At 35.3% G+C, this 24,983-nt stretch overlaps 1 protein-coding gene across 3 annotated transcripts in view; it reads right to left on the reverse strand.

The window, feature by feature from the left end:
• Window positions 1-24,983, reverse strand: part of DYNC2H1 (dynein cytoplasmic 2 heavy chain 1) — a 169,766-nt gene that overhangs the window by 20,299 nt on the left and 124,484 nt on the right. For all 3 annotated transcript variants that reach the window (XM_051779783.1, XM_051779782.1, XM_051779784.1), the window contains exons 83-85: window positions 19,343-19,459; window positions 11,339-11,548; window positions 8,349-8,438 (exon numbers count right to left, since the gene is read on the reverse strand). In XM_051779783.1, the coding sequence (XP_051635743.1) occupies window positions 8,349-8,438; window positions 11,339-11,548; window positions 19,343-19,459 (417 nt within the window). The remainder of the gene's footprint in view (window positions 1-8,348; window positions 8,439-11,338; window positions 11,549-19,342; window positions 19,460-24,983) is intronic.

The following is a 24,983-nucleotide window of genomic DNA, read 5'->3' on the forward strand; positions in this document are numbered from 1 at the left end:
CAAATGCAATTTGAGAAATAGCATGTTACCATTGACACTGACCACTTAAAACCTCAAAACAAAGAGATGAAATATTTTGCAAACTGTTACACTAAGCCAGTTTCCACCAAACCATCTCCTGTTCAAAACAGAACCACGATCACATCTACTTTTTAGTTACAAGGCTGTGTTACTACTCTAAGCAACTTATTTATATCTATATACGTGTGACTATGAAATCACAATTGTAAATTTTAAAAAGTATTTTGGATAGACTGCTTATTGTTAGTAGACACAATATTTATGTCAATATAGTGGTGGTCGGAAGAGCAAGGCAACCAAGGGCAAGTCATGCCTGACCAACCTAGTGGCCTTTTATGATGGAGTGACCACAGCAGTGGACAAGGGAAGGGCTACAGATGTGATTTATATGGACTTCTGTAAGGCCTTTGATGTGGTCCCCCACAATATCCTTCTCTCAATTGGAAAGAGACGGATTTGATGAGCAGACTGTTAGATGGATAAGAAACTGATTGGATGGTCGCATCCAGAGGGCAGTGGTCAAGGGCTCAGAGTCCTGATGGGCATCAGTGACAAGTGGTGTCCCTCAGGGGTCTGTATTGGGACCAGTGCTATTTAATATCTTCATTAATGACATAGACAAAGGGATTGAATGTACCCTCACCAAGTTTGCAGATGACACCAAGCTGAGTGGTCCAGTTGACACACCTGAAGGACAAAATGACATCCAGAGAGACCTGGATAAGCTCAAGAAGTGGGCCCATGGGAACCTCATGAGGTTTAACAAGACCAAGCACTAGGTGTTGCAGGCTCAGCACAAAACCCAGTATCAGTACAGGCTGGGGGATGAAGGGATTGAGAGCAGCCCTGGTGAGAAGGACTTGGGGGTGCTGGTGGGTGAGGGGCTGGACATGAGCTGTTGATGGGCATTTGCAGCCCAGAAAGCCAATTGTATCCGGGGCTGCATCAAAAGCAGTGTGGCCAGCAGGTCAAGGGAGGGTATTCTCTACTCTGCTCTGGTGAGACCCCACCTGCAGTGCTGCATCCAGTTCCGGGGTCCCCAGCACAGGAAGGACATCAATCTGTTGAAGCAAGTCCAGAGGAGGGCCATTAAAATGATTAGACAGATGGAGCACCCTCTCCTATGAGGAAACACTAAGAGAATTGGGATTGTTCAGCCTGAAGAAGAAAAGGCTTTGGAGTGACCTAATTGAGGCCTCAAATACATGAAGGTAGGATACAAGAAAGATGGAAAGGGACTTTTTACAAGGGTATGTAGTGATAGGACAAGGGGGAATGACTTCAAACTGAAAGAATGTAGGTTTAGATTGGATGTTAGGAAAAAATTCTTCATTGTGAGGGTGGTGAGGCACTGGAACCAGTTGCCCAGAGAAGCTGTGGATGCCCCACCCCTGGAAATGCCAGGCTGGATGGGGTTTTGAGTAACTGGGGCTGGTGGAAGGTGTCCCTACCCATGGCAGGGGTGTTGGAACTAGATGATCTTTAAGGTCCCTTCCAACCCAAACCTTTCTACCATTCTAAGTTGTCTAGAAAAAGCTAGGCAGATTGATGGAAATACCTACAAACTGGTGCATTAGCATGTGCTGCAGCCTTCTCATATATTAATGTCTGGAATTTAAAATTACCCAAGTCTTTGAGAGCATAACATAAGGACTCTTTTTCATATGTAAATGATAATAAAATCCTTTTGTACCATTTGTATTAAAATTAACTTTTTTTTTTTGCTTGAGCTTTTGTCAAACAAGACTATCCATTTTAGTCGGCTTTCTGTTTTGCAGACAGCTTTGTCCATGATAAAGGAGATAGAGTTAAAAAAAAGTTATTAGAAACAGAGCAATCTACACTTTTAATTTTGACAAATTAAATGCATACAATTTATTAATATTTTATCACTGTATCTTTTCAGATATCTTCCATGTGAAAATGTATCTTGTACCTTAAAGAGAAAAATTAATGAACAATGATTATTTTATTATTTTAAATAAAGTATATCAACTAGAGCTTTAAATCTTATATAATATATAGTACAGTTTATTGTAACTTACTGTGTATACAAATACTATCTTACATCCATAGAAGAAATACAGACTACTAAATCTTGCCCTTTTAAATTAAACTTAGATTAGGAAAAAATTTCATTTTCTTTAAAAAAAGGTAATTCCTCAGAGAGACAATGTCTGTAAAGACAATGACCTCAGTTGTTCTTTTTTATGCAACACTTCTAAAAATATTTTTTATGAGTAATTGTCTTCTGCAATAAATATTTTATAATCAGAGTGCTGACCAAATGGTTAGTGGTAATATAAGGGATGTGCTCAAACTTCTCCTTACAAGGTAGTATTTCATAATTTAAACAGAACAGCCATTCTCACAAAACATGCTTAGAATTCCAAGAGTTTAATGAACAGGAACTGAATTCCCTTGAAACAGATTATTTTTCATAACAGTTAAGCCTTATGTTTATTGAAAAACTCATAACTTGTCAATGCCTCAATTTAACAGAGCACCTAGCCTTCATTGGGACTAAGTTTCAACAGCTCACAATGAAACCAAATGAAATGCGGGTAGAGATTTTTTCCCTTTTCCAATGCTGCTTTTTAAAAATTGTTTTTCCATGCATAAGGCATATTGTTTTCCCAAACTTGACATAATCCTTCTCATTGGCAACCAAAATTATTTCCATTTAAATTAGCACAGTTTGCAGATTTAGTGTTTAAATGCACTGTATTTTGCAGGAAAGTAAAAATTTCACTACAAGAAAGAGGGATTTTCTGGTTTGGGCACCACAATATAAGAAGGATATAAAACTATTAGAGAGCGTCCAAAGGAGAGCTACAAAGATGAAGGGCCTTGAGGGGAGCTCTGTGAGGCTGAGGTCACTTGGTCTGTTCATCCTGGAGGAGACTGAGGGGAGACCTCATTGCAGGCTACAGCTTTCTTGTGAGGGGAAGAGAAGAGGCAGGCATTGATCTCTTCTCTCTGGTGACCAGTGACAGGACTGAAGGGAATGGCCTGAAGCTGTGTCAGGGGAATTTTAGGTTGGATATTAGGAAAAGGTTCTTCACCCAGAGGGTGGTTGGGCACTGGAACAGGCTCCCCAGGGAAGTGGTCACAGCACCAAGCCTGACAGAGTTCAACAAGCATTTGGACAATGCTCTCAGGCACATGACATGGTGCGACTCTTGAGATGGTCCCATGCAGGGCCAGGAGTTGGACTTTAGTGATCCTGATGGGTCCCTTCCAACTCAGGATATTCTATGATTTTATGATTCAAAACTCCTCAAAAGTGAAGTGTTGAACTGATGCATAAAAAGAAAACTTCAGCAATCCTTACAACTCAGGTACCTGTGCAGGAATACAGCTTTCTGTAAGTCACAAGAGTATGTGAACTATCTGTGCGCAAAAAGTGCTTCAGCTCTGCTTAAGTTTCCTTGGAAATTATATCTTATTTCAATGGACAGCTCCTATGACCTGCACAAGTCCGATACTTCGATCTTACATTCTGTATGGCACCCTGTTTGGATGGTGTATCTTTACAAAACACTCAGCCATTACTTCATCAATACCATCTAACTGAGACAGTGATTAAAAAGGGACACAACACAACAGCTGGATCTGTAAGAGCTTCAAATTTTCCTATTAAATGAGATACAAAACCCCCATATTTTATAGTAGTACTAGCAAATTTCCAATTTTTACCAAGTAGTTATCCCTGAGATAAAAGGTATTGAAAAATGTATCCTGGCTGATAAATTCTGAACAAAATGAAATCATGCTGCAACATGATGAGAGCTAAGGGAGTCAATTAAGGATCAGTTCCTTAGCAGATAATGTTAGACTGCAGCTGTATTTTTGTTTTGATATTCATGACAGTTGAAGAGGAGAAGCCAAAAAAAGTAGCAGAAAAATGCTAATTCTTCAGAATAAGGTATAAATTTGAATTAAAATAACAGAATGCATTGATTTAAAACATTACTTCAATGAATTCTTGTGCATTAATATCATGCTAAATCTGGAGCATTCTGCACTGCACAGATACCTAGGTAACAGCTGTTCAAATAGAGAGTCATGAGAGGATCAATGACAAGGTGAGGAACCAGCCAACCTAATTCATCTAAATCAGATACTCCTAAAACTGTAAAAGGCAAACCATTAAGCTATTGTCCCTGCTGCAAAATCTGCTAAGGCAATGTATTAGAAAAAACTGACATGCTATGCAAAGTAAGTGTGATTACTTAAAGGGGGAATAGGTGTTATTATGGAGTGCACAAGTGGATGGATATGGGGACTGAGCATGAAAATTTTGAGTTTGTACAAGATTTATTATGGGAGTTCTTTAACTTGGTGAAAATTGAGAGGACTTGGCTTCCTTGGTTTTCTAATAACCAGACTTTCTGCCTGCTATGAGTGAAAGAAAATTTAATATTTTTGCCTAGATGCCTGGGGTGTGAAGGAAGGATCCTGTGTCTCCTATTCCCAGAAAGTTTTCTAGTGTCTTCAGCAGGCAATTTCCAGGAGTTCAAATCTCACATACCTTGGGTGTCCTATCTATCTCTCTGGGGACCTAACTGTTGAAACAGAGGTATAATAAGGGTTCCAAAACAGAAACAAAGTAATTTTTCCTCAAATAGCAAAAGAGCAATAAAATAGCAAAACTCTTTTACAAAGGGATCCAACTGGCTTTGACACTATATTATTACCCTAGATTTCACTCAGAATGGGAGGGGACAAGAGAGCAGCATCCCAGTGAGATAAATACGAGTCTCTTGAAGAAGTATGAAATATAACTTTTTTTATATACTAGGAATATTTTATAGATAAACGCACATTTTCAACAAAACCTTTCATAAATTAGGCAAATAAAAACTTTTGTGTTCATAAACATTTCCTTGGTTAGAACACTGAAATAGGTGTTTATGATTCTGAGGTCCAACAGTGTTCATTTTCAATATACACTGTAAGCCTTTTAGCAGCTCTCTCTGATAAAACAGTCATCCAAAGGAAGAACTGTTTTTGCAGATGACATAAAACCAGCTCCATTCAAAAGAATAAATAAATGTTTCAATTTAAAACATAAGGTATTTTTGGAATAAGAAGAGTGTGAGGTTTTTTTGGGTTGGTTTGTTTTTTTTTTTAAAGGTGAAATTAAGCTCTACATTTAGTTGTTGTGGAAACAAAAATTAAATTCCAATTTGTTGACCTGAAACATTTTTTAAGGTTGATATTCATCTGACATTTGCCTGGGCTGGTGTTTTGGCTCTTACTAGCTATAGTCCAGGGTCTCTTCTCTTTCTCTCCTGCTGGTATCCATAGCCATGAGAAGACACTTATCTACAGACTGGAATTCACTTAAGAGCATTATATGCTAATGTGTACTATTCCTGAGCTATAATCATGAACCGAGAGGAAAGCCACAGAACACATTTAAGATGCCATCATGAGGAAACTGGCAGTACAAGGACCAAGACTTAAAACCAATACAATGATGATCTATGATGATTCATTTCTTTCATGCCTTAATGTTGATAGCAAATATATCACTGTGGAAAGACAAGCTAAATCATGCTATTGTAAAGTTCAAAGTCAGTATTGCTAACTGAAAGTATTCAGAACTCCATCTTAGAAAAATGTTCAATACACCATTTTTGTTTCAATTTAAAGCAAAAGTTAACATCCAAATATCAGAACTTCAATCTGGGAAGAAATCATCTATTTCCATCAGTTCTGTCACAACAACATAATACACAGCAATACAAGTCTCTACTGCATTTTGCATATACATATTTCCTCACACTTTCAGTAGGCAGTTTTTTTTTTAATTTTGCTTTTTACTGAGAGAATTCAGACCTGAGAAATGCAACAACTGTTGTTTTTCTGTCTGTTGTTGTGTAATGCTCTCAGAACATCTTTACACTTCTATAAATTCTGCTATAAATATTTTACCATCTGGCCTATATTTTGTGTTCCTCTCCATTCCCAATAAATGCTTGTAACAATGCAGTTGCTTTTATTATTTTCTACACTGGCAGCAAACCTCTTGACAAGGCAGCCTTTAACTAATAACCTAGGTAGAGACTTACTTCATCCTTAGTAAATGTAACCCTTCAGTACAAATTCGATGTTTCAATGTCTCCTATTTCCTCTTAAAAAATACCTAAATCAAATCTGTCTCATACAGTGAAAGTACAAGTCTCATAGTTGATGAAACTGAGGGAGATAAGGTAACTATCAAAACAAAGATGATGGAGTTGGTCATATAAAACTAAACCAATCCAAAATACGGCATTTATTGAAATATAAATCTGAAGATAATTTTCAGAGTTGTGAGAATACCTTTATTGAAGCCTTCATTGATTTTCTGAATACTAAACCTAGAATTAACTAATGATAAATTACATTTATAAAATCAATAACAAAAAGTCACAAAAAAGAAAAGTTAATTAAAAACTTATCACAAGTAATCAAAATCTTGCTGCAATATGCACAACTATGAATTGGAATCATATTTAAGGAAAAAGATGATTCAACTGAAATGCATAATTAGAAAAAATCAAGACTTTTCTAGTACTATACACAAAAAAAGTGTAGAAATTGCATTTCAGACATGATTTGACTAGAAGCTTGAGATGCAAAACAGACTGGTAATGTATTATTAAGAATTGCTTCAAACACAACCATATTACATATCTCACATTAAAAAAATAAAATTAAATAACCAGCAACTGTTGTCACTAACAAAAAAATTAATGTAATTTACTGTTTCTGGATACAATTATGTATGTTAAGTATCTGCTGTAAAGCTCTGCCTTAATAATCTTTCCCTCTCTTACAAAAAATAGCTGTTTAAAATTGTAAATGATTTCTTCATAATAACTTTCATAAAAATGAGTAATCCAAATGTAACATTTTGTCAGCAGTTTAAACAGCGAGAAAGGAAGATTACTATCATGGTAATATAAGGCAACATATTTGTCAATAGTTGACTAAAGTAATATATGAAAATAAAAACTTTCTGAATATGCGTGGTTGAAAATCATTTATTACTATTAACACTAATTTCATTCTGTTACACTCTGTCACATTATCTCAACTTTGTATGGGAGGTGCAGTCCACACAGAAGCTTGAACAGTAATCTCAGACTTCAATTAAGAAAAACCCATATAAGTACGGAAAGTTGCATGCAGTTTGGTCACAACCAAATGAAAATGCAAGCTGCAAACAGTAAGGTACTCTTGAAGCTTACAAACACACTGACTCAGCCACAAATGATGTTTTTTTAATACTAAAGACAATAATAGTCAGATGGGACTAAGTTCAGCCCTAGTTATATGATCAAATAACATCTGAACATGCATTATCACTTGTTGCTTGACATATTTACACTTTCTTTGTTTATAATTTAAGCCTTTTTTGAAGGAAAGGACAAACAAAAACTAAGCATTAGCCAAAAGAAACTGTTTGCATAACAAGAATGTTATTATTACTTTGAAAACATCAGATAGTTTCTTTAGAAAAAGTAATGCCTAGAAATCATGTGCCCTTCAAATCTTCCTTCTGAATCTGACAGTCAACACCAATGTTGACAGAAATCTTTGTATCCTGCTGGACAAGACTGCGTCAAAACAAAGTCAAAGTCAAAACAGTAAGCTTTCTATTTATTGCCCGGAGATAATAAAGATCTGTCCTTCCTACCTCTCTGGAAGGTTCTCACAGTTTACTCTCTCTGTATGCAACATGATGAAATCTATTTCCTTAAAAACTAGTTAATTTAGATGAATGACTTTTTTTTTCATCTGCCTATTATCTTAAGTACATTGCTTCTGTCAATCAAAGTACACATAGATCTACCTTAACTAAAAATTATCCTCTTCACTGTCAGACTGTAAACTGACAAAGCTGTTGTCATACTGCACCTTCTATTATAGCCTCTTGTAAACCTGGAGAATGCAGATGTTTTCATTATTTGCTTTAAAGACTAGTCATCTACATTACCTCTATTAGAAATGCTTCATTTATGCCTTGATAGGCATTTCTCTACCAGATGAAAGAGTGTGTGTTGACATAGATGTAAAGTTTCATCTGCATAAATTTTCTTTCCCCTCTAGTTCATCATAAAGACTAGTGACTAAAATCTAAGGTGTAAATCCATTGTGAAGCAACCAACAACATTACCATATTACTCCTTTAAATTTTTACATGCCTTTTCACACATCTACAACTCTTTGGGATTGGTATTTGTAAAGGTCTACTGTAGAGTAATTTATATGATATACTGTGTCACTGAATACCAGTATACTATGGTAAATAAATGACTCTTTAAAATTACCTGTATAGCAAGCGCTCGAGTAACAAGACTTCTAAGATATTGTAAAGGATCTTCTGGACCTTCCCACTTGCTTTGCCATGTTATAGGACACTGAAATAAAAATATATTTACTGAAAGTATCCATTTCAAATCCATTATGTTTTAAACTAGCAATTTGAATGAAATTAAACAACCTGGAGATCAAATATAGCTACAAAGAAAAAAGGAAATACGAGTAATAAAATGACCAAAATATAGAACCACTAATAGAAAGGTCATGTTCCTGCTAATTCTTCTTGTGGCCCACACAGATACAGTGCTGATGGGGAACCTTCAAGAACCTCTGGTATTCAATAAGGAAACATCAGTTTTTTCCATGAACAATTCAAAAAGGCCTAAGCAGATTATTTCCTGAAAAGCCACAATGTCATCTTTCAAGAGCAGCCACAGCTCCCCACTCCTGTGCTGCTACCTCCTCAGACTTGAACAGGCAGTTGTGTGGCTATGTGGTGGTGAAGAGAAGCTGGTACAATTCCTCTGCATGATTATTTTCTCATCACTTTACAGTTTTTGTAGAGCAAAACCTGAGAATAAAATCCTACAAGACCTCCCCATACAAATTTCTCACCGACTTCAAAATGAAAGGCTTAGAAGGTCCTCTGTTAGATTTCCTCCTTATAAAACAAGTGTAAAAACATTAATTTTACCTACTCCACAGGAACCTATAAAGCACAGGGAAAGTGATTCTGCAAGATTCTCCTACTTAAGAGAAAGAGAACTGATGTAAATCATTACCTGTAGAATACTGCACAATATTGAAGATGCTGAATAGAATAAACACCTTATCCTTTTAATATTTACCACTGCATTTTCAAGGAGGTTCAGGTTTTCACAGCACATACACTGAACAGATTTTCAAAATCTGATTACGTAAGTTTGTAAGAGAAGGTATCTTTCAAAGTAAATACTCCATGTGTACCTTTTATAGATAAAAACTAGAACATAACTAGGTCTGGGGACACTAATTAAGAATGAATCGAATAAATTAGAACACATTCAAGTCAACTAATAAAGCACAGTTAACTGCACATTTTTTTTCGTAATTATGGTTTTTTGAAACTTTTTTTTATTTTAAACTCTTAACCTTGCATTTTTGCAGACCTCTTTGCTAGATATGCATTTACAGACAGCTCACCAATCTATCATTTAGAAGGTATTCACCTAACATTGCTAATATATCACTCTAAATAACTCTAAGTTTAAAGAAATAGTTTAGCTAATTGTTATTATGTAAGCATATTTCAGATGTATACTTCTGCTTGTTTTGGCTGGGGTAGAGTTAATTTTCTTCACAGTGGCTTCTATGGGGTTAATATATCAATTTTACACAAATAAAGTACATTGCTGAAAACTTAGAAGTAGTACATTTCCTCATTTTTTATTTCTATTAATCTAGCAATTTCTTCAGGTGTTATAATCTTAAAAGAACTACAATCTTGGTGCTTTTAAAATTCACGTTTTTAAAAACAGTCTTGTTACATAACACATGAAAACACTAAACTAAATAAGAACAGTGTATAGAAGATCCATGAAACAAATCTTTTTAGGATGATAAATATAGTGAGGTTTAGCTGTCTTGAGGTTTAGCTGCCATGCCAAGAATGTGTCATTATCCTCTCTGGAAGGCTGCTGAAAAGATTGCTGTACAGTCACAATCCAGTCAAGTGATCTGTGTCAAGGTAAGTGGGTAAGTAAGCAGATGAAATGACAGAACCACTTCACTGAATACATCATGAAGCACTGAACTGATGTTTGTAAGAGGTAAAAATGCACAGAATTTTTAACTACATTTTTGTGACAGTGATCAGTTTCACAGCTCCCGCTGCTTCCAATTTGAGTGCATCTTAAGCACACAAGCAAGTCATTCTCTCTTGCTCAGTAACAAGAAATATAACTCTAAGTACTAAAGAATGACCATTACACGTATCATTTACATTCGCTATGACTTGTACATAGTACCAATTTCTACCACACAGTCAAAACATGTTTAAAAAGGAAATGAGATTGCTAACATGAAAACATTAATTTATTCTAATTTTAACGCAATTTTGCTAACAAATGCTGTCTTGTGAATCTAAAAAGACAACAAATTTAATAATTGTTTTCATAGAATAATAAATGCATAAAAATCTTTTTAACAGTACTTGTTCTTCCAATGAAGATAAGCAAGATATAAATAGGAATTACCATTCACCGCAGAACAAATCTCAATATCTATGCATTAGTGTCGGCAGAATTTCTCAATTGCTTCAGGTGAAACAAAACCAGAGTTTCAGGTCAAATCCATGTTTGACTATCTTTGTAATCCAATTATCTGGCTATTAATGATGGAGTATGTAAATTTGCAGTCACTAATTGTACCAGTTTATAAATATGCCCAGTTTGATGCCAAAAAAGATCTAGAGAGTACATGTGCAAATTCCGATTGCTTTTCTCATCTTATCAAGAATATAGGGTGAGATGATAGGTTGGTATGATAGGTACAGCTTGTCTGGTGTGATAGGGCAATATTCCACACTGAATAAATGCAGAGAGCGAATTGTGATTATAACTTAAATTTTAAGAAAATGTAAAACCTAAGTAAAGGGTCAGATTTACATGTTCTACTGGCTAATATATTTGACTTATCAAACATGACTTGGTATTTGAAATTGAAATAGCATTCCACAACTTCTAACCTTATTGGAATTGTCTTTAAGAGAAAACTTGATAAAAGGACAATATATTCAGAAACTTCTGCAAGTACGTGAAGCCGTACTTTTTTGAAAAATTTTCCAGAAAAATCCTGATTCTGTTCAAGACTTACTATCAATAAAAGAACTCAATTTTAGAGTCTTTATCAATAAAAGAACTTAGAACAAATGGTGACATGAAAATGTGTATCAGAATTTGTTCAGTTTCCTTGGTTTTTTATATCGCGCATTATAATGTATACAAAATTACAAAATTACCTTCTGGTTTAGCAGAGCACTTGCTAGTCTTTGTACTTCAGAACTCAGTAATGAGGTACCTCTGATGACTTTACTTAAAGAAGCAAGAGACTGATGGACACTTTGCACAAGGCGAATTGCACTGAATTGTTCCAGAGTAATGAAGGATAAGACTGGAGATCCTTGTTGCTCTGCAGGAGGAGACACCTTCTGATGGATCAGGTTAGAATTCTAAAAAAGAATATGTGATATCCAGTTAATAAACTCAGGGAAACTATAGCGTTATACAACATATTATTTGTTCCATTTGTATTACTTCATATGACCTTGTTAGCTTTGAATTAATACTGAATATCATCCTTTTTCTGACACTGGATTAAAACTATAGTGATACATTTCTGAAATGTTCAATAAAGACATCACTCTTCTGAGACAACTCTGTCTACCCAGTTCCTTCAAAAGTACTTGAATTTCTGAAAAATCTTTACTTAGCTAAATCACTGCTTTTAGTATTTGTGTTAATGTGTCAATATAAAAAGCAGTGCTCTACTCAGCATAACCAGAATTTATTGGGTACTATATGCTGCCAGATATAGTTCTTGCTTTGGTAAGACTAGTTCAACATGGAAGCAAATTAAATAGAATAATAAATACAAACTAAGTATAATATTATGTGTAAATCTTGGGTAACAGACTCTGAGAGGTAGTGCTGCTCTCACATTGCCATTTTCACTACTTACTTCCCCCTTCCATTACAGCCACTGAAAACCCAAATTTATTCAATAATTTTAAGAGATGGTATTATTTTGCAAATCTTAATTCATATGCAGCTTATTACATAAATATATTTTAGCAGGTGTTCAGAAACTGCCAACCTGACATGTGACAAGTGGTTGCAATGAATTCCAGTTATAGAATTAAAAACTTTATTGGAAAATTCTACATGGCACAAATGCAAAAAGAAATCCCTCATCTTTGAGGAAAAAATTTTTTGCTATTTCAATTTGTAGTAGTTTATTACAGGTAAAATTTGATTTTACTTTCTCTGAAATATCTCTTCTTAAAATAACAAGTAGTTTTGACTATTTTTCAGATTAAATAAACTTCTGAATTGTCACATGGCGTCCTGCTTTCCAGAACACACAGGATATCTACCTCTATTATCTTTCCCAGGCACCGTACATTTGTCAGAACTTTCATATTTTTCATTTCAAGCTCATACTGCACTAAACTACCAAGCTAAAATATGAGAAAAGCTAAGTGAAAGATGAGTACTTTGGTTTATGGCTGACAAAGAAATGAAGGATAAAGTCTTCCTTCCCACATTGTTAAAAAGGTATACCACAAAATTACTTACTGTTCAAACTATAAGAAGCATACAGTATTTAGAATTGTTATGATTTGTGTTTTTATTTTGCATGCATTCTAAAATCAGAGTACCAGTTTCACTTCAGTTTTTCTGAGACCATAGTTTGCTGAGTATATGTAAATTGTAACGTAAAACTTGCATAAACCAGTTGATAGTTTCTTATTGAGGTATTTAATTGCATAAAATAAAGAAAGAACAAAGACATTGCAACTTGCAAGCTTTGCTCAATCTTTCACATATACTCAATTCACAACAAATTTACTGAAAGAGAAGGCCTCTAAGTTCCTCAAAACTGTCCTTTACATAACAGTCTCCTATAAATCATATATTCATTTCATCACTTTTTCCAATGCTTTCCCCGGAGAATTTGATAAAACAACCCATCTGTCATTTTTATAGGAAAATTAAACATGAATGCCAATATCAGCTTATACATTTAATGTCTTATTACATTCCCTTAAAATCCATTACATATATAACTCAAATCAGCCTTTAAAATATCTTCATGACCTGCTCGAGAACTAAGATGAAGAACTACTGAAATACTTAGTGATTTTCCTAATCATAAGAAATTGAAGATAGATTCTAATCTTTAATATTAAATACTATATTATGTTACCAATATTAAATCAGATGTATTTTGAGACTTTGATCAGTTTCCCTTTCAGTTCTGTAAGTGTTGCTTTCTTAGTACAATGTAAGACTTCATAGTCTCACCTAAGCTGTTCCAGAGCTTTACCTTCTTAAACTCAAGCTTTTTCAAACTCCAGTATTTTCTGAAAACTGCCCCCAAAGAAATGTAACAAATATAATGAAAGTCATATACCTCCACTAGTTCTGCATTTGATTCAAAACTCAGTGTTAGTGGTGGTGGTGGGTTTTAGAAAACTCCATTAGCCTTTTGATGTATCTATTCTACCTCCTCCTTCAAGTCTCTCTGCCTATTCTTTGAGATATTAGTTGTTCACTGCTTTTTAGACAAACTTTTAATTGCTGAAAATATAGAAAAGAATGACCCAATATTTCTGTTTCACTGATTTTCCTTTGTGCAAAAAAATCGTTCTTTTATTAAAGCTGAGATACCTAATGAGGTACCACGTTGTGATTCTTGGGGCTGTCCTGTACAGGGCCAGGAGTTGGACTTTGATGATCCTAGTGGCTCCATTCCAATTCAGGATATTTTCTATGCTTCTATAATGGTTTAGTTAAAAGAGCAACAACTCATTATATTTCAAAATTACTTTTGCAATTTTCTTGCAGCATTATGCAACTTTATGAAAGTAATTAGTTACAATTTACAAACACAATAAAAGACACAAAACACATGACAGCTTATGTTCATACATTCAGCAAACAGTTTTGAAGCAGTTGCTGCTGAATTTTTATTATGTGTGGGCCTCTTTTCATAGAGCTGCTAAAGAGTTTTTCTGAAACAAGGAAAAAATGTGACCATCTCACAACAAAAATATAGCACTGATTCCTCTCCTCATGAGAAAGCCATTTGGATACAATGAAACACACAATCCAGTTGCATCCTGATACTCTTGTACTTCTCTGACAAGTAGTATGTTATGGGCAATGCCTGAGTTCCACTGGACACTAATTTCCAACTGATCCCGTTATGTGACAATGAGGGATTATATAGTGCTTATATAGGTCCTAATTGACACCCTGTCATGGCAGAAGACTATGTGGGATAAGAATGGACACCAGGACAGAGACTGGTTGAATTAACTCTCATGGCCCAGCCACTGACAACAGTCTGTAGTGGGCCACTCTTCCACATTCAGGAAGGGTTTTTAAAATTTGTGTAACATTTGACAACTCGTTCAGTGAAGACTTTATTTTATAGAGTAAAAGTCTTTCATACAAACTTAGAGTTAGCATCTGAGCGTGTGGGTTTTTTTTTTTTTAATTTAATGGCAGGTTTATGAGAGTTTAATTAATTTGATTACTGTTAAGCTGTTATTAAATCATGCTGAAAAAGACTGCAGAAGCAGTTTTAGGACAGTATTCATTACAAGGGTGCTTTCAAATGGCAAGAATTAAAAAGTATGTTTTCAAATTAAGCTAATATAGATGAAAATGTCAAGACATTCTGTATTAGTTCAGAAGAGCTACATAAAAAGAGAAGTTTGCTTGTGTAATTTCAACATAGGATCACACTGATTTGAAGCAGATTGATAGATGACTACTTCCTCATATAATTTGTGGTCGTCCTCTCCGTACCTTGATACTTCTGTCTCAAAAGTCTTCTCACCAATAAGGCCAGTCTGTTGTCCCCTCTAGTCAGGTGGAACCTTTCTCTTTCCAGCAGGTTATCATCAATCCTTAAAGTGTCCCCCATAGTTATAAACACCAAACCCCTGTTGCTGACACCAGTTGTGTAACCACTTGTAGGATCTGTCCACTCCTCCTCATGTCCTCCACCTTCACGGTAAGGATCAAGAAGGAAGATTTAGGGCCCCCTGCCCTTAACCACCATCCCCAGACCCATGTAGTCATGCTTCATATGCTCCATGCTACCCCTGGCAGCATGACAGGGGGCTATGTAGAAAAGTATCAAGGGGTGATAGTCTGAGTGCCAGACGAGCCTCGGCAGTCCTTCCACAATGTCCGAAATCCGAGCCCCTGAAAGGCAGCAAAACTCCCTAGACAACAGATGAGGTCAGAAAATGGGAGCAATCCTCTTCCCAGCTACAGGGAGTTGCTCACTACTATTCCCTTCCATTTCCTCCTGGTACTTCCATGTGGATCAGGTTTAGTCGGCTTGGGAGTTTCATTGAGAGTGCACAGATAAAAATATGTCCATAGATTGTGTTTTTTTTGCACGAAGGAAAATCAGTGAAACAGAAATATTGGGTCATTCTTTTCTGTATTTTCAGCAATTAAAAGTTTGTGTAAAAAGTAGTGAAAGACTAATATCTCAAAGAATGTACACATTCCAGTGTACATTCTATAGGACATATCTATGCCAAGTGTAAATTTTGTTATGCTTCAGAACTATCAGCACAGAGGTGTACAACAACTATTTTCAAGGTATTTGTAGGATAATCCTTTTTGAATTAATCCTTGATTTACATACTCAGTATGGGAACAAAAACGTTTAAAAACATACTTAATCTTTGTCTACATATTAACATGCTTTTTTGCCTCTGGAATAAAAAGTAGATGATTTTTTAAAAAGAGCTTTGAATCTATAAATAGATTAATTCCAAAATTGAAGGGAAAAAAAATTTTTACACACTTCTAGAATAGTTTTTGTGATTCTACTTCTTCATACCTGGGAAATAATTTTAGCTCATTCTCTGTGCCCATTCATGCATAAATAATATAATTTATGGTTGTTAACTTAAGCAGCAATTTAACTATCTTCATTTCAATTTCCAGGTCTCTAAAACTTCTGAAAACAAACATGGTGCCTTCATTAAGAAATCAGTGTAGAATGAGAATTTAGAACTGTAAACAATGTCTGTGGAAATATTAAAGTTGCCTAGACCTTTTCAAAGCTTAAAGCAATTACTGGTTGAACAGACTATGAAAACTAATTTTAATAAAGAACATTGTTATTTAAATTTTTTTAAACACTCGAGCAAATGTCCCCCCCCAAAAAAACCCTACACAAGGTCAGAAACTCTCCTATTCTAAAAGGACCCTTAAAAGATTAGATTCATTACCTCCTAATAGCATAAAAATATTCAGAAATCAAAGAAACTTCAAGATAATACAGAATCATGGAATGTTTTGGGTTGGAAGGGACCTTAAAGATCATCAAGTTCCAACCCTCATGCCACAGGCAGGGACACCTTCCACTAGACCAGGTTGCTCAAAGCCCCATTCAACCTGACCTTGAACACTTCCAGGGATGGAGCACCCACAACTTCTCTAGGCAACCTGTGTCTTACCACCCTCACAGTAAAGACTTTCTTCCTAATATTCAATCTAAACCTACTTTGTTTCAGTTTGAAGCCATTCCCCCTTGCCCTGTGTTTTGCCAATCTGTTTTGCCTCCCTCCCCCAGTAACGAGGATGGATTTAAGGAACACAGACACCAACTTTAAAGAATAAGTGCATAAGTTTACTATAGTGCAAGACAGTAAAGAATTACAAAAGAAGCAGTGGTTTATGAAAGGATACACTTAGCAATGTATCTAATCATTACTACAAAAAAAGTCTTATAGTGATTAAGAGACAGACACATCACCAGTTACCCTAAATATATTACCATCATCATCATCCAGACTGCACTTCAGTTGGAAAGTCCCCCATCACAGTTAAGGTCTGGAAAACCTCTTCCCAGTAAATGGGAAATCCTACACAGTGTGTCCACCCGCAGGTGAGGCCTCCATCTTCATTGCGAGAGGATCCATCTTATACAATGTTAAACGAACCAGCTTACATTACTCAATTGGTGTGGCAAAACTATCTGGCTTTCTTCCTTCACTGGTATTCCCCTTAGGCCTAGCCAAGGCCCAAAGGGAGACCGAGGGAGTCGATTTGAACCATCTACTATCAAATGCTCTATGGCCTTGACTAGTCACTAAACACAGAACTTATGGCTACATTAATATCTCAAATATGAACCACCCGTGACTATGTGAGACCTACGTTTTTTCATGGTCATGGTTGGAAAGAAAAGGCATATTTATAACACATTCAAGCCTTACTAATTATTAATAATATACTGTGTTAACAAGCACAAATGCATATTCTTAAAGCATTTTTAAGGATTATATAGCATCTCGGTTAATAAGCAGATATACGTCTAAATACAATACTAGGATGGAGAGTTCAGCTTATAGGTCAACTTTGGCTCAGGGCCGGTTCTTCAGGCCCGAGCATTATCTCCTGTCACTACATGTCCTTGTAAAATGTCCCTCTCCAGCTCTCATACTGGAAGGCACTATAAGGTCTCCCCAAAGCCTTCGCTTCTGCAGGCTAACAACCCCAACTCTCTCAGCTTGTCTTCACAGGAGAGGAGCCTAGGAAACAATATACAAAATTTTTGTACCCAATGATTCTGTAAAAAAAACAAATTGCTTTTGCGAGGAATAGGTCATGCTAACTAGGTCTTACACTTACCACGCAAGGCTCCAGTACTGACCTTCTAGACATGTTATTAAGTTGTTAGGAGAGCTTGCTGTTTGAAGAAGAATTTAGTACCAGGTGTTTGCTGTTATAATGTGAAGTTTTAGCATGGGATAGCAAAGGTCTTGAAAGGATGGGCATAGATTGAAAAGAGAGGCCCGAGAACTATGAACAACAGCTGATGGTCACATATTCATCATTGAGAAAGGGCAAAATTAAGAACTGGCAAGACTACTGTTGCTTTTAGACAAGAAGCAATTACACAACAAAGTAAAACAGACAACTGACAGAATAAAGTTACCTGCTACAGCCTGAAAAATAACCCTATCTAAGTGTCACCTCAGGAGCTGAGGTGAAGTATTACAAAATCATGAGAGATCTCAGATTTGAGGGTAATGTTAGCGGTGAAAGAAGAGGCCTTTGTCAGGTCCAGCCTCCCTTGTCAAAGAGCTTTTGGGCAACTGGTTACCTCCATATGGGTGACTAAGACTACCAAGGACCAGCCAGAAGCACCAACTATGTGGCTTCAGCTTCATGGTACTGCATACTCACAGCTAACTTATGACTCAAGTTTTAAGGAATAAGTACTTTGAATTTGCACTGATAACGATTAACAATTATAAAGAACTGGCCATTAGCACTGTGTGCTGATAATGGATATTAATGTAGCGCAATTTATTTTGCTGTTTAAAACTGGCTTCATTTATCAGTTTTCCAAACACTACAACCAAAATCTCTAATTTTCTGATGGTGTATACATACATATATGCAATAGTTTCATCTGAGCTTTTGCAAAGAAGATTTGCAAACCTAAAAGTATGTTTAGTTAGTAAGAGATCATGAAAGGTGTCGCATTGAAATATCCTTTTTCTTATAGGATCACAGACCATGTTCAGAGGCCACAGATTTCAACACAAACTTATTTAGTACCAAAGGACTATTTTGACAAAAACATGATGTATCATACACTTAGAATGGATTAAATGAGAATTTAATGAGATATTTCACAATGTAATGGTAAATTCTAATGTGCACCTCATGCCACTTCTTTGTATGCGATTATTTGAGTAAGGGAAAGGTTTTTCTTATTCCAGTGTTGTTGTGTAGAAGACATAGTTTTAGGCCACGATGTCTGTGATCTACGTAGAAGGGATTTTAATGAACCTCAGTTTAAAGCTAATACCATATTTCAAGACTATACAGGAAAAACTTCATTTATATTTAAAATCATTAAACATCGTCTTGTGTATATTAGAGAAATGAAAAGAATAAATTAAAATCTAAAATACATTAGTATTTTTCTTGAAAACACATACAAGATGTTAGTCTCATGTCTTGAGTATGGTCTCACCTTCATATGGAGAAAAAAGTGATAGCCTGCGACATCACGTACAGACTTCATAGCTAATTACAAACACCAAATGTATTTTCCCCTGCAAATGCATTTAATTTACTTTTTTACTTCTAGTGTTTCAATATTTGAGATAATTCCTTAGACTTTACTTTTTATGTAGTTACCAGGAAAAAAAGAAGAATAAGTTGTCATTTCAAATCAGGTACATTCCTACCTGATTAAGTTTCTTCCATAGGTTGAGAATAGGAGAAAGTTCTGTAGACCATATTTCTCTGTCAAATTTGGAGCCAGCAGTTACTGACCTGCTCAGGATCCGAAGCTGTGAAATTACCTGAGTGATGAGAGTACAAATGCAATCTTGAAGAAGGATAAACAAACTTCTTTCAGTACAAAAATGTGATACAATAGCAAATACTCTCCAATTTATCTTTGAACTATACTTTCCTGCATACTTAATTACTGATCATGGTCTGATCAAAACATAAACAATACCTATATTAAAGTAGAGAACACACTTGAGCCTCATTCATATTAAGCCACAAACAAAAAAAATCCATATTTTTCTTATTGCAGTAATTGACTTTGTTCAACTATAATTTAAAAACTAATGAGGTGTATAATTCATTAATTAGCCTCTTTTCCACAAAATTTAGAGTAAAAACTCAAGCTCTGCCTTAAACTAGGCTCCATCTGTAATTAAAAATTTAAAGGAAATAAAGAACCAGAATATGTTACTAAATACATACAGTAACTATCAGGCACCAAAACTCAAGATAATTATAGTCAATTCATTCTGATCTGACCTGGATCTTTTATTTAGATATTCATGCTACCTCAAACTACTTAAATGCATACTTATTAAAGAAAGAAAGCAAGCAATTAAAAGAATAACTGCAAAACTTCCAGAAAGAAGGGGAGCTTCCAGTTCTTTAAGTCCAACTGTGTTTCACTGTTAGCAACCCTGGTAAGTCCACACATAAACGGATAAAATATATGTATACACTTGTCAAGAAAGAACACTAAAATTAAAATTCTTCAGTGATGTTGATGTCGGTCCCTTAAACTGCATATAAATCCCCTGGTATTTTAAGGCATATTAGCTAAATTTTAGTTACTTTTCACAGTGTATTTTCTTAAAGACATGTTGCAAAACAACTTATTCTCTCCTCTTTTGCTTGACAATAAAGAATGAAGTTTGATAATAAAAAATGTATAAAGGACTGGACTATTTAATTGTTACATAGAATGAGGGAGAAAGTCAAGTTGTTTCTGCTGGGTTTTGACTTATTTTCTGTTCTTGAAAGATGTGCAATGATGAAGTGTTTTCTTTTGTTTTTCATTTTCTTTCACTGAAACAAACAGCAGCTTCTTATTAATCAGTTTTGATAGGGACTATGAAGCACTACAAAATGACAGTAAAACCATTGTTTTAACATCTATAATAAGCACTTACTATGAGACTGTGGACTTCAAAATCCTGTGAGAAGACAGCAAGGCCAGTAGTAGAATCACAACCCCAGATCTCAGAAAAGAAGATTTTAGCTTAGTCAGAGACCTATTTAGCAGGACCCAGCTGGCAAATGTTTTGGAGGGCAAAGCAGGGCCAGGAGAGTTTCAAGAAACTGTCAAGAAAAATTTCCTCAAAGCACAAGAACAGTCCATTCTGATGCACAGGAAACAAGCATGATAAGCAATCATGGCAGAAAATCAACATGGATGTAAAACAAGTTTCTGATCTCAAATCACAGAATATCCTGAGTTGGAAGGAACCCATTAGGATCATTGAAGTTCAGCTCCTGACCTTGTATAGGATAGCCACAAGAATCACACTGTGTGCTTGAGAACTCTGTCCAAACATTTCTTGAACTCTGTCAGGCTTGGTGCTGTGACCACTTCCCTGGTGAGCCTGTTCCAGTGCCCACTCACACTTCGGGTGAAGAACCTTTCCCTAAATCCCACCTGAATCTCCTCTGACTCAGTTTAATGACATTCCCTTGGGTCCTGTCACTGGCCATTAGAGAGATCAGTGCCTGCCCCTCCATTTTCTCTTCTAAGAAACCTGTAGACAGCTATGAGGTCTCCCACAGAAGATGGGAGCAGGGATGCAGTAGCCAGCAGGGATATAAAGGCATTGCTCAGTTGTGTTAGGGTCGAGTGAGGAAAGCCAAATCTCATCTGGGATTGAAAACAGCAGTGGATGCAAAGGCTTAAATGGGTTTCTGGCAAGTATTCTGATAGTTGAAAAAAAATGTGATCTACTGCTCTTTATAGCTTCTGTTATGTAAAATAACATTTCATCCTCTCATTCTCATAACTTAATATTAAATTTTAATAATACTTTGTGTGCTCCAGCTATTGTGTATATCAAAAAAGATTCTTGTTTAATTTCAAAAAAAAGTTATTTTCTCTGATGAATGTTTTGATCATAGTATCTTTATCATTACTGTTATTCTTCCTTGTTTTCATTCTGCACATATGCAAATGTTCTGACAAGCAATACAGATAATAAGCACATATTTGTGCCTTCCAGATACCATTCTTTTAGCTACAGCTTTGACTTTTGTTTTTGGATAGTTGCCTGCCATCATTTGCTAAGCAATAAAACATTTATATCAAATATACTTTTACTGGTAATTCAGTGTGCAATATTTCATATAAACTTGCATATAATGCATGCTATAAAGCTCACAAAAGTTTATATGATTGCTTTTTGAATACGGGAAATTGAAAATATTAACTCTGGTATCCATTTTTTTAAGTGCCTTTAGAGGTATAAACACGTATCTCCAGATCGCTGAAATGAATTTGCAAAATAGTGACTGCAAGATCAAGTAATTAAAATATTTTTCTAACTATAGTGTATGGGGGTTAGTTGTCTCTTTCTAGTTATCTAATTGCAGAATTTGTCAATATAATTTAAATAGGAAATATACTATCGAACCTTTATTTTAATCTTTTTCTTCACTGCACCTATATCTGTTTCTGCTTTGTATATTTTATCAAAGTAGTTAAAAAATATTGGGATATCATTCTCAAAATGACACACTTAAAGTAAAAGTACTGAATCAAAAGAAATCAAGTTTTAACTCTTGATCACATGCTGTGATCTTCATCAAATGTCCATGAAAACTCTTTAACATTCTCCAGTTAATTCCATTTCTTCTCTCAGGTACAGCAGGTATGATGGTAGCATAATTTACTACTAAAGTTTCCATGACAGCAAACTATTTCCAATTCACTGTAATCTTTTTTTTCTTTAATGGGTTAGGCTGAAACTCTGTGTACTGGTGGCTCCTTCAGCCCAAGTATTTTTTGCAAATTGTAGCCTAGAGCAGTCATTCACCTTCAAGAAACAGATGAAAATACATTTGATTTGTGTCAAAATACTCAGATTCACCTCACCTTTAAACTGCTTCAGCACCCCAAACTTTTGCTAAGGGACTGAAACTTTGATGGACACTTTTTTTGTGCACCATTTTTTACATCCATGAAATCAGTTCAAATTTAGGGAAGAATTAGAGATTGTAAAATAGTAATTCATATTAATGCCTATCTATGGTTAAAAGTTTGATTTTAGAACTTGAATTGATTAAGTATTTAATTCTCACAAAACCCAATATTGTATTGGCCAGTCTGTGCTACTTCAAGTCAGCTAAAGCCTGAGAAAATGTTTACTCAGTACTCTCAAATCAGTCTCTTTCTGAATGCTATGCAAATGAAAGAGGATTTTTTTTTTTTTTAATAGGATCATAAAACAATTCAGATTGGAAAGAACCCCGGAAGAGGGTCTAACCTCCTGCTTGAAGTATGATGAGTTCTGAGGTCAGATCAGGTTGCTCAGGACTTTATCTGTCCTGGTCTTGGAAAAGTCTAAAGTCCGGAGACTGAACAACCTCCCTGGATGACCTGTTCCACTGCTTTACTGCCATAGTGCTGAAAAGGTTTCCCTTAATACCCAATCTGTACCTTTCTTGTTTCAGTTTATGTCCTGTAAAAACAAGAGAGTCACATGCATGGGTCGGGACAAAGAATGTTTTAAGATTGGGAAGGACCTAAATAAAACCAGGAGTGGGATATCTATCCCTATAAGAATTACCAGGTGTATCACAGAAGTGTCCAAGGTATGGTGGTATGTTTGCGGTTGCTCCACACAACTGTTTTCACCTCCAGGCAAGAGAAACAAGTTTGGAGTTGAATGAAGGAAAATTGGATTTAAAAGAAAGAGGAGTATCAGGAATACATTCCTGAGGGCCTTATGAGAAACAGAAATGGCTCTATAAGGCAACAGGACAGGAATGAAAACACTGGATGAGTACCTATAAGGAGACCTCCATTCAGATGACAAAGGAAATATGATTAGGAATGTGTATTTAAGAAGACAAAATAATTCTTGAGTTGAGAGAGGGCACACAGTCACATCAGACAAGCACAAATTCACCCCACCTACCCTTAGGAACTTAAAGCTTACTTAAAACTTACACAAATTACAAATATTACCACCTTAGTCTCCTATGTAAGTGGGTTAACTTGTCATTTGGAAGACCCTCGTATTGAGCACATAGGAAAACTAAGTTTCTTACATAGGTACCTCAGGTCTATGTTGTGGAAATTATAATGAGGATTTTAATTTAATTTCCTTGAGAGCTAACTACAAACCTTAAGAAGAATTCAGCTCCTCTCACTGTACTATATATACATTACCATCAAGTCAACCTATAATCAACTTCAAATACTTATTCTAGATTAAGCTTGCCTTAAATACAATGCTTCCATGACCACAAAGAGAGACTATAAGTGGCTATCACAGATGCACACATCTAGGTCTGTTGAATCATAGCCTTTGCACTCTAACCAGGTATGTACTTACAGTACTAAGTAAACTGAAAATTTAATCATAGGTGTATAATACAGGGTACTCAATACCTAGCCTTTGAATGCTCTCCTTTGTTATTGCAACATATTCTTTTAATATATTATAAACTAAAAGCACTTACATGATGTGCTAGTCCAGACCAAATACACATCTAAATATTCTGAATAATTATAAAAGTGTAAAAACCTACCATAATGCAAGAAAACAGTACCATCATAAAAAATATGAAAGGGATAGAAAGAAAGGTAATCAAAATATAAAATCAATCACCGATAATGTCTGTTTAAAGAGGGGTGAGAAGATTATTCAGAACCACAATTCTCTGTAGAAGTTGTCTGTTTTAAATAATGTTAACTAATCATAACAGTATTTATATAAAAAATTCAATAGAACAATTTATTTGTGAATAGTGCATCTAATACCTATGAACAGCCTAGAGGAACTGCTTTCTTTGTGGAAAATTCAAACACTGTATGTTTTTTGAGTTGTCAGTGCAGAAAAATACAAATTGTATATATTAATAAAGGTGGGGCGGTCAAACTTAAAATGTCAATATTTATTTACCTAGTTATTAAGTTAGTTGTGCATCTCAGCTTTTTTATCTATTGCATACTTCTGTGTTTTCTGTGGACATATGCTATGATATTGACCAACACATTACAGTAAACAGCACATGCATTTAGAAAAATTATGAGAGAGATTAAAGAGAACTGAAAGCTATAAAGACAATGATCAATGATCCCATGTAGCTTCATATGGAACTACTAGAAAGTCATGTTTGACCTGAAAATTAAAATAAAAATTAATGGAACAAATAAAAATGAGAAAATGCCATGATTTTAACTTCCTTCTCTGGAATTTAGATAATACAGATTTCTAGGAAGACAAAATCTATTTCTGTTCTTTACTCATGTACAAGATGAGGAAAAAGTCTTGCCTTCAGTCATTCATAGCTACTGCAAAACTGCTACTTCACAAACAC

This window comes from Manacus candei, unplaced genomic scaffold, assembly GCF_025592945.1.
Source record: "Manacus candei isolate 608988 ecotype Guabito, Panama unplaced genomic scaffold, ASM2559294v1 h1tg000014l, whole genome shotgun sequence".
In the NCBI taxonomy this organism is placed as follows: Eukaryota; Metazoa; Chordata; class Aves; order Passeriformes; family Pipridae; genus Manacus; species Manacus candei.